A 14880-nucleotide genomic window follows, 5' to 3' on the forward strand; every position below is an offset into this window, starting at 1 on the left:
GGAATAGTCTATCTTTGTCTATCCTGTCTTTTCTTGTTAATATCTTGATTTGATGTCTTTTTTGATAGTTGGCCACTGGCCTGGCAGTAATGAAAAACACCTACAGCTCAAAAATACTTATTTCCTTTTGTGGTTACAAACATTCAATTCAAATTTGTTAATGTTCTAGCAAAGATCACATATTCTGGCAAATTACTTACTTGGCTAGCACTTGTTAATATTTCTTTTGTGGCACTTTATTTCAGTTGCTGTACCCTTGCCTCACTGCTCACTATGCTCAATTTGAGCTGTAAGTAAATTCCAAACTTCAGTCTTGTCCAGCCTAGATCATTGTGTTGTTTTAAAACTTTTCATAATCCACCAGGGATTTTAAGTCATGTTCACAGAGCCTCCAGTAGCTGTTCACTCAATGCTAAACTCCAACTTGGAATGGCTCCCATAAACCACCACCTCCTGATACAGCATGTATCTGCTTTGGAGTTACTGATTCTCATTCTTCAGAAAGTTGCTAACTCTCCTGTTGCATTGCATATCTTAACAAGTCTGATTTTTTTTTAACCAGTTATTGGAGTACACTTCCTTTTTGACGATCGTCACAAGGGTTTACCTTGTGGGGTTCCTACATATTCAACTCATCCGTACTGCTGATTGTGCTGAGGCAATTTAAAGTTGAGTTTGAAGATCTCAAAATGCTGTGTACCATGCAGTATGAGCTACAAATCAAATATACATCACTGCTTATGCTGTGTTGCTGCACATGATGAAGATTGCTGCCACTATCCTATTTAAATTTAGAAAAGCACATGGCCTGCTTGGTGTAGTGTGGTAGAGGAAAACTACTTCTTGGTCTAATTAAAAGAGTCTCTTGTAGTCAACAAGGTACAACTTAATGCATGTTAGCAACTGGTTACATATTACATTGATGTGGTAGATAGACGTTGTTACAAAGACTCTGAGAAGTTAGGTCTCACTCCTTTGAGATCCAAAGATGTCTGCCCACAAGTCCATATCAAAGCATTACAGTGAGGTTGTGTGTATAGCCCTCCTCAGCATTAACCCTTTCAGGCCCATATCCAATAATCTTGACAAAACTATGTTCCTCCATTACTTTGTTTCAGTCCTTTAAATAGGCATATCTGGTAATTCCAAAGAGCACTCTTTCATTGTCATCCAAGATGTCTGGGAGTATGCTTAAAAAGTCACCCAACCCCACTGAAACACATTCTTGTGTCACTCTTACACAACACTACTGTAACGTGCCTCATTTACATAGAACGTACATGTCAGAAATAGACAATTTGACCGAATGATTGGGACACCTTCCATCATCTATTTGCAACAGCTAGTCCATCTTTTAGGCAACCCTTTGAACTGTCCAATAAACTTGAATCCAGTACTTTTCGGTTTTGTTTTTTCCCTTTTTGTTTGTTTACAACAAAATATTTTTGTTAAAGTAATGCTTTATAAGTTTATTCATGAGAAATTTTGTTTTGAATGTTGTGTTAAATGTTGTATAGCTTAAATTTTTATCAATAAGTAAATTTGTTTTTTTACAGGGAACAGATGGTGATTTCACACCAGAACAGGATTAAACAGCTTCAAGAACGTCTTCAACAGATGTTAGGTGATGAAGATAACTGGAGGGCAAAAGTAGGGAACTTCTGTTTTGCTAGATTTTCTAAATACGTATTGTGACAAGTGACATTTTCTTAAACTACAATTAATACCCATAGAGAGAAGAACATGAATGAGTCAACAAATTAATCTGACATTCTGGATAAGTGGTCTTGGCAAACCATCAGTGGGAAGATTGCCTTTTAAAATTAATCACCCTGTTATCAGAGGTTATCTCAGATGTGTTCTTTTGTTTTAAAGAAAAACATCTTGAATTTTTGCACAGAATTCTTTTTGTGTTGTTAGTAACCATGGCAAAGTTTGGCTGGTTCTGATTTTAATGACAATCACAAGTCCTGATTGGTGTAATTCTCAAAATAAGCTGAATGTCATTCCCATTGGCATACATTTTCACAAACTGCATCTGTATCTAATGTCAAGCCTGCCCTGTAAAACTGGTTGCAAGCTTATAGATCCAGCTTTCACCAAAATAATTTTACAGGTAAAGATTATGTTTCTTCTGTACCATTCTTTCAATTGATATCAAAACTGTCGAAGTTTCCATAAAATATAATAAATAGCAGCAACATCAGGATAAGATTTAAGAGAAAAAGAGCTACAATGATTGAAAACAAATTAATTTCACTTATACCCATTTAAGGTTGGTAATGTCTGTTAAATCTTAAATTTGCTTCATCGCAGCCCTCCAAAATGTTTGCACTTTTTAATTGCAAGTGACACAGAAACTTCATGTGACAATAAGTATCCTTTCAACTCATTCACAAAGAACTATAGCTGCATTCTTTTGAAACAACATATGCACAACCATTGAATAAAGTTATGTTTTCTACCAAGCAAAAGGCAGATTCATTTTAATATTAATGATAATTATATGTTAATTCTGTAGGTAGTGGGTATTAACTGAAGCTTTGCATATGCCACTATAAATAGCATAGGCTGAATTTGGTGTTGGATTAAGAGGTACATACCTGCAATGTATAACTCTATAAGTTAATGCTTGTATAAGTGTGTAGTAATTGGCTTTGGTTCTTTCCTTCACCAGTTAGATTTCTGGATTATGATTATAACAGAAAATTCATGAAATTGCAATCTGTCACTGCCCATTAGAGACTCATTTGAAAGACCAGTACTGCTCTACATTTCCCTTCACCTCACAGCCAACTTTAAACAGCCATACGCCTGATCTAACATGAAGTCATGCATATATTTAATGTTTTTGTAACTGAACATTCAAGACCAAGCTATTGTTTTTGACCTTCACCATAAACTCAACTTGTGGCACCTGTCTTCATTCTTTCCCTGGCCAGTTACTGAACGAGGCTATGCAAAGTATTAACATCCTGCTGAAGTTCAACCATGATTTTAATCACTAAACAACTTTCTTCCATCTCTGCAACATTATTCACTTCTATTGCTTCCTTAACCTAAATACTACTGAAAACTGAGTTAATTTGTATCATAAATGATGCCTATCGAGTTGATATGCAAAATGATCGACTATGGAGTAATACAAGTCCAAAGCATATATAATATTGTGAAATATATGAATAGTTGAGTGGTCATGGATCATCTTCATTAATAATTGTTGCCCTAGATTGTCTTTATTTCAGTAACAAAAAGATCAGATGCAAAAAATTGTATTTCTACCATTCATCTCACCATGGTTTGAGTAATATATTTATTGGGAAGCCTTGTGACACGGTGAATATGTTCCTGTCTCTGACCTGGAACTTTGGATTCATTTCCACTCTAAGACTTGATAGCTAAGAACAGTGTTTACCTAACATGGCCAACAGGTTGAATATTAACTTGAAAGGCCTTCCTATATATGTCATTGGAAAATGTTAAGATTGGGAGCAATTTCTGGTCAGCTATGTGATGGAATAGAAAAACTAGGAAACTCTACTCTGACTATTCAGAGATCTGAAATAAAGCAATTTGAACTGAATGGAGTCATTAGGCTGCTCAGCTGGTGTGAATCAGATTGGTGCTAACAACGCAGTTTGGTACCAGTTCTTGCAGAATGACTTGAGTCCTGCCTCCTTTCCTTACCTGTGGTGGATATCATGGCAATGTAGGTCTGACCTGCCTTGTGCAGAAACCTGAAAGAGAAGATCTTTCATGCTGCATAAACAAAATCATTCTGACCCAAACAAGTGTTTTATTGAATGGATTGCATATATTTTACGGAACTAGTGAATCATGTAGTTTTACTCATGGATATTTATTTTTCTAACATTGAAAGCCTGACTGGTCATCTTCTCACTAATTATTCGTAAAAAGGAAATAAAGGTGTGCTGAATGTAAGAAACTAAGGTGATCCCTTTATCAGAATTTCCTGTTCTTGTGCCTGTGGTAATGAATTACATTGGCACAGCCAATGGAGAAAAATCATACACAGAAGACTGAGGAGTGAGTCAATTCTCCATCAATAACTTCAAAGGATGAACAATTAGGCAGCTCAAATTTTCTTGTATTTGCTGTGCGCAAGAATGCTTACAAGGGTAAAAGCACAGGAACAGATCCCACCATCAGCCTGAGCTAAAATCTGAGTGATATTACTGGCTTCATCATCCCCTTACAAAGAACTGGAGTGCTCAATAAGTATCAATACTGCATCAGCAAGTTGCAGCTAGCTAACCCCAGGAATGGCAGCATACTTGGAGGTGTTCTTGTTTCCCTGTTTCATTTTCAGGAAGGAACTTTAAAAACAAAGGATCTGAAGACCTGTGGGTGGAAGCGTACCAAAAGTTTGGAGACTCGGATAAACTGGATCTTAGAGGTGGATAATGGCATGGAGGTGACGTTTCTGTATGAGCAATTCTGAGACTCAGGCTAGTGTTGTAGGAACCTGGATTCAAATCCCATCACGGCGCTGGTGAAATTTCAATTCAATTAATAAATTTGGAATATAAAGCTCGTCTCAGGAATGGTGATGAAGTCGAATATAATCAATTGTAGTATAAACATAAATCGTTCACTAATGGCTTTTCAAGAAGAAAATCTGCTATCCTGTCCCTATCTGTTTCCTATTGGTTATCCAGTCTTCTTAGTGTGCCAAAATATTGTAATATTGAAATCTTATCTTGTATAGTAATTCTTTTTATGACATTTTATTGAGTACCTTTTGGAAATACAAATGCACTGCATCTATTTGATCCCCTGTATCAATGCTGTTGGTTACCCTCAAGGAACTTCAATAAATATGTAGTATATAGTTTGATTGATTGTCTTAACATTTTGTAAAGATGTGTCCTTTGGAGTGTCCAGGTCATTTTTGCATTTGAAAATCATTCAACCTGCACTAGCTATTTTTTCAGTCATTTATAACTAATGTTGTTGCCATATCCATAATATTGCTTGCTTTAAAAATGCTAAAGCCTGCTCTTGTACCAGTAACAAAAGTAAAAATTCAAGGCAATATAGACCGTATGCACTAATTTGAATTAAATTTACCCCGTTGGTAAATTTTAAATTCTTTGCAAAAAATTTGCAGTTACTGCTATTTGATTCTATTGACATCATTCTAAACTGTATGCAATGCTCATTACTTGTTCTCCAGATAGATGCAGCGCTATCGAAGCAACAGGCTCATCACTGCACAGAGCTTAAGGAATTAGCACTACGGATGAAGGAAGAAGCAAAGATTGAAATTGATACAGAAAGACAAAAACAGCAAGAATTAATAAATAAACACAACAAAGAGCACAAGACATTACAGGCACAGGTTTCTGGTATATCTTGACTAAAAATAGCTTCTGAATGCTATGATCTCACAATTGTGTACATTTGTTTATGAGTGCATATGAGCAATCTAAGTATACAACATATGCAAGAAAATAATTATGCAGCCCATTACATTCCTAGTGCCATTATGCACACTTTTTCAAATAACATTTTATCAAATGTTTTATTTTCCTGCAGTATTCTTTGACATGATTAATGAGCAAAATAATTTGTGGAACTGTCTTCATATGAAATCTCTGGTTGTCCGGTAATGGGCCTCTTTTTGTGGGTATTCAATTCTGATTTCTCTCCTCAGCTACTAGAAGACTTTTACAAATTTACCTCTCTTATTACTTTTTTTAAAGGCATATTTCTTCTGTAACTGATTTTAAAGGTATTCTGGGACTGAGTGTTCAGATGGTATCTCTGGAGAGTTTTCTTTTCAGGGATCTTCACATCTGTTGTTCAGCACTGTGGCTTTCCTGGCTACTATCTGATTTTAAAGCTATACTGACACTTTATTGAAAAAATATTTTTATAAAGATCCTTCTTTTTACCAGATGATTTCAGGCCTATTCCTTGATCTTCAGTGCTGCCACAATTTTCTAGGCAGTATATCCCATCGCTGATGCCACCTATTATCATGTGGTTTGGTGCCAGACTCTGAGTTTAGTTTCATGCCAGACCGGTCGAGGAGAAAGCAAAGCCAAGAACTGTCTTCAAAATTAAACTTCAAAGTAACATTATTTATAATACATTAATATAAATACAGCTATACACGATAATCATAGATATACAAGGCTTTGATTTATAGTTACATTAGGTAAGATTCAATCTATCTTCTTCATATATTTATGTCCATGTGCTCATGTGAGACTTCCAGTCTAGATTGGTGAGGTCTGATGGCGTTCTTCCAAAGGGCAGTGCAGTGTGTCCTAACATTGTCCTTACTGCTCTATTTATGCTCAGGGACACGCAGTTCCATGACATAATTGAAAGGTTGCTTCAGGGTCCCAAAGCCCTTACAGAGCATTAATAAATACAATTCTTATGTGCAGTGCAATTTTTAAACAGTAGCTGCTTGTAAAATAAATGAAACTCACGTACCACCCCACCAACCTCCGGATCCAACGCATCATCCTCCAGCCCTTCCGCCATCTGCAATTCGACGCCACCACCAAAGACATTTTTCCCTCCCCACCCTTATCTGCTTTCCGGAGGGACCACTCTCTCCGTGACTCCCTTGTCCGCTCCACACTCCCCTCCAGCCCCACCACACCCGGCACTTTTCCCTGCAACCACAGGAAGTGCTACACCTGCCCCTACACCTCCTCCCTCACCCCCATCCCAGGCCCCAAGAAGACTTTCCACATCAAGCAGATGTTCACCTGCATGTCTGCTAATGTGAAATACTGTATCCGCTGTTCCAGATGTGGCCTCCTCTACATCGGGGAAACCAAGCAGAGGCTTGGGGACCGCTTTGTGGAACACCTACGCTCGGTTTGCAACAAACAACTGCAGCTCCCAGTCGCAAACCATTTCAACTCCCCCACCCACTCCTTAGACGACATTTCCATCCTGGGCTTCCTGCAGTGCCACAACAATGCCACCCGAAGGTTGCAGGAACAGCACCTCATATTTCGCTTGGGAACCCTGCAGCCCAATGGTATCAATGTGGACTTCACAAGCTTCAAAATCTCCCCTCCCCCGACCACATCCCAAAACCAGCCCAGCTTGTCCCCGCCTTCCTAACCTGTCCTTCCTCCCACTTTTCCCCTCCTCCCACCTCAAGCCCCACCCCCATCTCCTACCTACTAGCCTCATCCCGCCCCCTTGACCTGTCCATCCTCCCTGGACTGACCTATCCCCTCCCTAACTCCCCAACTACACTCACCTTTACTGGCTCCACCCCTGCCTCTTTGACCTGTCCGTCTCCTCTCCACCTATCTTCTCCTTTATCCATCTTTTATTCGCCTCCCCCTCTCTCCCTATTTATTTCAGAATCCCCTTCCCCTCCTCCATTTCTGAAGAAGGGTCTAGGCCGAAACGTCAGCATTCCTGCTCCTCTGATGCTGCTTGGCCTGCTGTGTTCATCCAGCTCTACACCTTGTTATCTCAAACTCATTAATGTAATAGTTTTAATGATCTCCGACTTTCCAGAACTTTGCAAGATAGTCATTTGTAGGTTAAGAAACTCAATGTTACAAATGTGTCTTCAATCAAACTGTGAATTGATTAAATTTTGTATTTAATCAGGGCGTAAGGAAATATTTTAATCAAACAAAGGATAACAACAGTTAAAATGACAAAACTCGAATGCCAGTATGTAAAGTGCATAAGAGCATAATTGCCAGACATGATCAAATATGGATGAGGCTAATATGTACTGAATATATCAAAATACTAGTTGTGCATTTAGATTTTAAGACCGTAAGAGAGCATGGATTATGTAAAAGCCTTTAGACTTGGAAAGCTCTTTCCCTTCACAATTAATATACAAATCATCTTTATTATAGACTCTATCCAACACACTCCCGTAGTATAACTACTATTTCCAGATATTCTGTTATATTTGTGGAACTCTACAGAGATAACAGAAGTCATACTTTGGGAAGACTGTAAGGGTGCTGTACAATGCAGTTAAAATAACAAATAATTTAAAAATGTCAAATGATTTCAAAAGTAAAATTTAAGCTTTCCTGTCTTCATATTATGCTTATTAATTCAATAAAATTTAACATTCCTCTTATAGCCATGTTGCCTACCAGAACTAATTGTCATTACTTTTTCTGAAAGAGACAGCTAATAGATCATCAGCATTTTTGAATTCCTAATGAAAATTATATTGTCTTTCTAACAACTTTATAAATAGGTGGATAATAAAGTTGGAAGTTTGGTAAATCAAGTACTTTTTCACCTCAGTTGCTGACTTCTGTTTTGTTTTGGATGCTTTTTGTTAGGTATCTGACTTGATCAGTGATGTGACCAAAGCATTACAATTGGAAGTAAGCAAGCTGAAGAAAAAGCTTCAAGAAACTCAGTGCCAGTTATTGGAGAGTGGTCATTCTAAAGATGGTAAAATCTATAACTTGGAAAAGGTAATCTCTCAACTAGAGACACAGCTGAAACAAGAACAAGGCAAAGTGGAATCCATGACTGAGGAACTGAGGACTGAAATACAGCAGAAATCAATTGAGTTGAGAGAAACACAGCAGGAGTTACAGCGGCTAACAGGTGAACTGGACCAGGCCAAACAAGAGGTATGTTTCTCTTTGCTTATTACAAATGCCTAGCTTTATAACACTTTTTAAGAGAGCATGTAATCTCTCTACTTAGCTCCGATGCCTTAATCGTTTAACATATTAAGCAGTTGAACTGTACAGACCAGGAATATTCCTGGTGTGAGCCCTTGTGTTTGGTTCCTTTGTTAATCAGTGAAAGTACCCACATATGGAAATCAGGTGAGGGCAATAGTGATATTCTCACTTGTAAAACATTGGCTTATTAATCTTACATGTCTCTTTATCCTTAAACACCCTTCACAAAATGCATTGGTCTACTTCCTAAGCAATTGATAATGTAATAAAATAACTCACTATTATGTTATATCAATATAATATGTTATAATCAATATTATTTGATTAAGGCCCAATTACTCATGTTGAGGAGGTTAGAATTTGCAACAGAACCCAGACTGGCAGGGTTCCACCTCAGATCAACTCATTTGGAAATTCCAACACTTTCCAGTGCAGGTCATAATATCATGGATGGACATATTGATAGATCTTTTGTCTCCCTGACGTGGGATTAACAAAGGCAAGTAGGTGGAAGAATACGGAAAAAATGAAAAGATCAGAACCTTGATGTTGAGGACCATTTTCCCCATGTAGCAGTGACTACATGATTTCCATGCATTTACATCTCACTGAAGCCCTAACTAATTTATATACCACTTACAATTCCATTCCTCAAGAAGCTAAATGGTGCAAATTCCCAACATCTAAGTACTTTGCAGCTGCAGCTTGCCTGAATGCTTGTCCTGGTGATTATTCTAACTAACTATTTTATTGCAATAGTGATCTGTATTCTCGATGAACATGATCTTACTTGACTTTCCATCGACACAAGTAGGCATCAGTAAACTGCTAGCCTTAATACATCATTGTGCCTACTCTCGGACCAATTCACACATTGCGTCACCCTTCAACACTCTAGACTTCTGTGTCACCTGTGACTTGCATGTCTCTGCCAGCTCAGTTTGCATGCAGAGACAAAAATGCATCTCAAGCATCTGTACAGGATGCATTTATGGCTCTTAGCTTTCTTTCTTAGTGCTCAGTCACTTTGTGTCTACTTAGAGACTAACAATCTGTTTATACCTCACATTGCTTTCTTAACACACTCGCGGATTTCAGCATTGACACAGACAGGCTGCTAGCATTTCTATGTGTCACATTGCTTTCTTAGCTCACAAGGTCTTCAATGTTCAGTTGAAGGCTGCCAGCCTCTGTAATTTGCACTGTTTTTCAGCATACAGCGGCTTCAGTGCTCATTTACAAGGTTCCAGCCTCTAATGGGTGTATTGTTTTTTTAGTTCAGAGAGAGAGCAGATAACTTGTCTCCATAGGGACCACTGAGATTCATGGGAGTGAATATGTCTGTGCAGCACTGTTCTATGCAAAGGTCATACCTGCAGTACATGCCAGCAACTTATGTATGTGCTTCAAGGATTAGTCAGGGTGCTGTGGAGACTTTACTCCATGGGTGAGCCTTGGTTAGTTAGGGCTGTCCTGCCAAGTCTGTCCAGGTGAACACAAAACACAGGAAAGGAAGGCAAGGCAGAGGTAATGTAAAGATCCAAGTTGATGCAAAGTGAGTGAGTGCTAAGAGAACCTTGCTGCAATCTGTGAGATGGGTCCTTGTCTGTTCTTGCAGAGAGACCCAGCAGTCGCTTATAAGGCAAGGCACGGTATGCTCCAAATTGCAGTATTGACGTAGTGAAATGTATTCTAAGTGAAGTGGAGATGTGCTAAAATAATATGATACTTGTCTGATGCCCTGCCATGAATGGGAGGCTGCAGGTAGTCACTGCCCATGGAGTGTTCCCTGAGATGCTGGAGAATACTAACAAGTTGGAGGTTTGAAGAAGCATTCGGCAAAACAGAGTCACCGGTACCGACTCTGGCTCATATCAGGAATTGTCAACATTAAGCAAACTATATAAAACTGAAGCAAGGATAGGTAATAATGAGATGTAAATGCAATCAAATAGGTCTCTTTGTTCACTAGCGAGATTCTTGCCTTACCATTCAAACTTAGGTAAAAAATCTGACTTTTTCTCAATTTTGAGAATCTAATTTTTCTGATATCATCATACTTGTCTTACTGATTCGCATTTGCCCACAACATTCAGGGACTGAAAAAATTCTGCCCCCAGAGGTGAAATGATAACTCTGTTTCTCTTGAAGTTGATGCCAAACATACGTGTAAGTCTGATATTGCTGACATCATGGGTTCTGGCAGAGCGCTGGATTTTATTTTTCTCGGTTGGTTGAGGAAAGTGGAATAGAAACTGAGGCATAGTCACTCCTGTCCCCACCATCTCTGTGCAACCAGTCAAACATTGGGTTGTCAATTAGTGGCTCCCAAATAGGAAGGTAGCCAATCATAGTTGAATAGGAAGTTTTTTTTCTCAATTACAAACCTTCTTTTGCACTTTGCAATTATTGTCAGGGCCAATTACTCATGCAAATCTTTAGATGCCAGAATGTAACCAATTCTTGTGACTTTAAAATAATATAAAAAATAATGTACTGTTGAATTTCTGTTGCAGGTGCATTCGCAGAGGCTGATGAATCATACCTTGGATGTGAATACATAAACTTTTTTTTGATTATTTGTTCATAGGATGTGGATGTTGTTTGCCAGACCAGCATTTCTTACCCATTCCTTTTCTCTGGAGAAGGTGATGGTGAACTAACTTCCTGAATTGCTGTAGTCCTGTAATGCAGAGACCCATGCCAATAATGACATGGGTTCAAGTCTCATCATGACAGCTAGTGGAATTTAACTTCAATTAACCTTAGGGTCACAGTAGCCAGGAAACTGTCATTGGTTGTTCTAATTCACTAAAACTTGGTTTGCCTGGGAAAGAAAGGGTCCACCCTTACCTGGCCTGGCTCACATGTGGTCTGTACCCACAATAACGTGATTGACTCTCAACTACTCTCTGAAATATGCTAGGAAACCCATTCAGTTCACGGAAAATTACGATGAGCAACAAATGCTGGCTTTGCTGATGATGGTCACGTTTCATGAAAAAAAAAGGAAAAATATTGTAGATGCACTTCCAAAATAATCAATATAACCTGATCCAGCTTTTCAAAAGTATTAGGAATGATGGCAATGGATACCTGCTCATGAATGTTTGAGCCAATTTATTTACATAAGTTGCTAAAAGAGATAGTCTACATTCAACAACATGGAGTTTGTTGCTTTGATTTCACCAGTTATGCTATTAACATAAGATCCAGTTTATTATGTCATGTTCCTACTGAACTCTAACAACCACAGTGTTATGTGGTGCTCTCTACATGCTTTGCCATTTTGTTCTAAAATATGCCAACACACTTACAAATCAAGTGTTTTAAGTATCAGATTCATAGCTGCAATGTAGATAGTTCAATGACAGTATTTGGCAGATCTATAATTCAGAATCAACTTTCCTGCTCCTCTGATGCTGCCTGGCCTGCTGTGTTCCTCCAGCTCCACACTGTGTTATCTCTTACTCCAGCATCTGCATTTCTTACTATCTCCTTATAATTCAGTATTTTGTTTTCTTGACTGTCTTTTGTAGGTTTTGCAATATGCCTTTTTGCAGTTCAGTTTATCTAGTTCAGTGCGATTAATAAACATTTTCTCTAAATGTAAAATAACTTTAACATGTTCCCACTTGCAGAATACATTTCTTGAAGAAACTGTGCGTAGAGAATGTGAGGAACGCTATGAACTCACTGAGGCTCTTAGTCAGGCCCAAGAACAGTTGATGGAACTAAAGAGACTCAGTAGTGAACATCCACATTCTCAACGTTCAATTAGCCAAAGAAGTCTGAGTTCATCCTCATCATCTGCAGGGAGTTATAAGATCCAAAGAAGCCTCTCCAACACTAGCAGAACTAAACTTAGTGACTTGCATAGGCTCCTGGTGAATGCAAATGCCTCAAATAATGCTGGAACCACTGCTTTACCAATTATACCAGTACCACAGCCATCAAAAGGGAGAGCCTCATCTGTCAGTGAAATCAAACAGAGGATTGCAGCTGCTGTAAGAAGAAAATAAGCTTCTCTCAAAAAAAAGTAAAACATTGCACGAAAACCAATCTGCTTGGATTATTCATCTGATGTTAAAGTATATATACATATGTTAAATAAAAGTAGATTCTAACAATGCACTGAAATTGTGGGCGATTGGGTTTTCTGCCAAGAATGATTAATTGTTGTGTAGCTTCGCAAAACCATAAGTTGCTTTTAAATAAAGCTAAATATGTTCTCTTGCCCAATGATTCTGGGAAATAGAAAATGTTTTCTGACAACGAAAAGTTTCTTCAGATCCATTTACATCAGAATTGCATGGAATGGACAGCACAGAAATTGACCATGCAACCGACTGATATATGCCAGTTCTTATGCTCCATATGAATCTCCTCCCACACATCTTCATCAAATCCTATTGGCATATCTTTCCATTCCTTTCCCCGTTATGTTTTTGACCAGCTTCCCCTAAAATGCATCCCTGTGTTCAACTGAATGACTTATGGTAGCATGTTTCATATTCTGACCACTCCTATTAAGAAGTTTCCCTTCAACTGCCTGTTGAATTTGTTGATGACTACATATTTGTACTTATGACCAGGAGTTTTGATTGTGCATAAGTTATAATTAACTTCCCTGTGTTTACCATATCAAACCCCTTTAAATCATCTTAAAAACAAATACACCTCTCACATTCTTCTCTTTTCCAAAGTCTCTGAGCTTATTAAATCTTTTCGATGATATACAACTTTTCAACTATGATATTTTTCAATCCTTTCTTGCACTTTCTCTTGCATCTGTTTGTTACTTTTATAACATAAATATCTGTATACACCTAAGTGATTTATGATCAGGGGTCTGGATCAGGTTAACAGAATCTCTTTCCTTTTCAATTCTATCTCTTATTAATGATTTGCTACGTGTTGTAATTTCTGTGTCTGTACATCTCAATCCCTTTGCTACCCTAGCCCACTTAGACTTGTATTTTGCAAGGATTATGTGACATCTTAAATCTGCCTATCAAAGTGCAACACATTACACTTACTTATGTTGAAATTATTACAGATAAACACATATTTTGCAACATTATTGGCATTTGTATTTTGTTGTAATTCTTAGTATAAACTTTAACTTCATCCCCAAATTTGAGAGTTCTGTGATGTAGGAGTAATGCCCTTAAGTATGAGCCTGAAAGTCCAGATTCAAGTCCTACCTGCCTCAGAGATGTATCATATCAAAACAGGTTGATTGAAAGTCTGCCATCCCCCCGATCCAATATGGCATTACTTGCAGAGTTTGAAATTGGCCTTTCAGTTCCCGGAGTAAATCATGGACAGCAAAGACCCAAGCACTGATCCTAGTGGAATACCATTTCCCGCTCTAAGTTAGTTGGAATAACTATCCTTAATGCCAGTCTCCATTTTGTGATCAGTTGTTTACCTTTTTTCTGTAACATTCTATTATGTATGCTCTGACCATTGTCATGAATCCATGTTACTGAAAGCTTTTGCCAATTTAAATATAGTACATCTGTTGCCTACCATTGTCTTGTCTTTCTGTTATTGCTTCTAATCATTAAATAATAATCAAACATATCATTGCCTTTATTATTTACTTCTGGTTTCTAAATTTATTAATTGAATCACCACGTTCTACTCTAAATCTGTTTATAATTTTTTTGCTCTTTTCTTAATTTTTTATATATTTTCTAATCTTTTGATTTAGAAGTACCTGGATTTATAATATGTATAGTAATAAATGCTCAATTTGTCTCTGCCGACTTGCATCAAAGATAAATAAATTTATCTTTCGAAATATTTCTTCACAGTCATGAAATTAAGATCGTTCCAACATTGTGAAGCATTAGCAAAAATAGTTTATGATCATTTGTAATGATAAATATTATGACATTGAATTTGTTAAATGGATAGAAACAATTTTTTTTTAAACAGTCTTTCAATAAAATGTACATAAATGAAATCCTGTAGGTTTTATTTTTGTACAAGATGATCACCACATTTCTCAAATTGCTGTATATTCATCATTTAACAGTTATGGTCAATAAGAAATATGAAATATAAGAAATGCATTTCTTGTTTTCAAAACTGTTTCTTGCATCCTAGTTCTGATGAGTGCAAAATGAAAACCTTCAACTTCCAGTCCCTTTTAACAATGTTTAAATGCATTTCTGGATTATCAAAAATGAAA

At 37.5% G+C, this 14880-nt stretch overlaps 1 protein-coding gene across 1 annotated transcript in view; it reads left to right on the forward strand.

Annotated features, from left to right (window-relative positions):
- lekr1 (leucine, glutamate and lysine rich 1) overlaps positions 1–14601 on the forward strand; it is a 171393-nt gene extending 156792 nt beyond the window's left edge. The window contains exons 10-14 of the mRNA XM_048604655.1: positions 1557–1650; positions 5198–5362; positions 8322–8621; positions 11195–11230; positions 12320–14601. Of these exons, the coding sequence (XP_048460612.1) occupies positions 1557–1650; positions 5198–5362; positions 8322–8621; positions 11195–11230; positions 12320–12700 (976 nt within the window). The 3' untranslated portion in view covers positions 12701–14601. The remainder of the gene's footprint in view (positions 1–1556; positions 1651–5197; positions 5363–8321; positions 8622–11194; positions 11231–12319) is intronic.
- Positions 14602–14880: the final 279 nt, after the last annotated feature.

Source organism: Rhincodon typus, chromosome 13, assembly GCF_021869965.1.
Source record: "Rhincodon typus isolate 14 chromosome 13, sRhiTyp1.1, whole genome shotgun sequence".
Taxonomy (NCBI): domain Eukaryota; kingdom Metazoa; phylum Chordata; class Chondrichthyes; order Orectolobiformes; family Rhincodontidae; genus Rhincodon; species Rhincodon typus.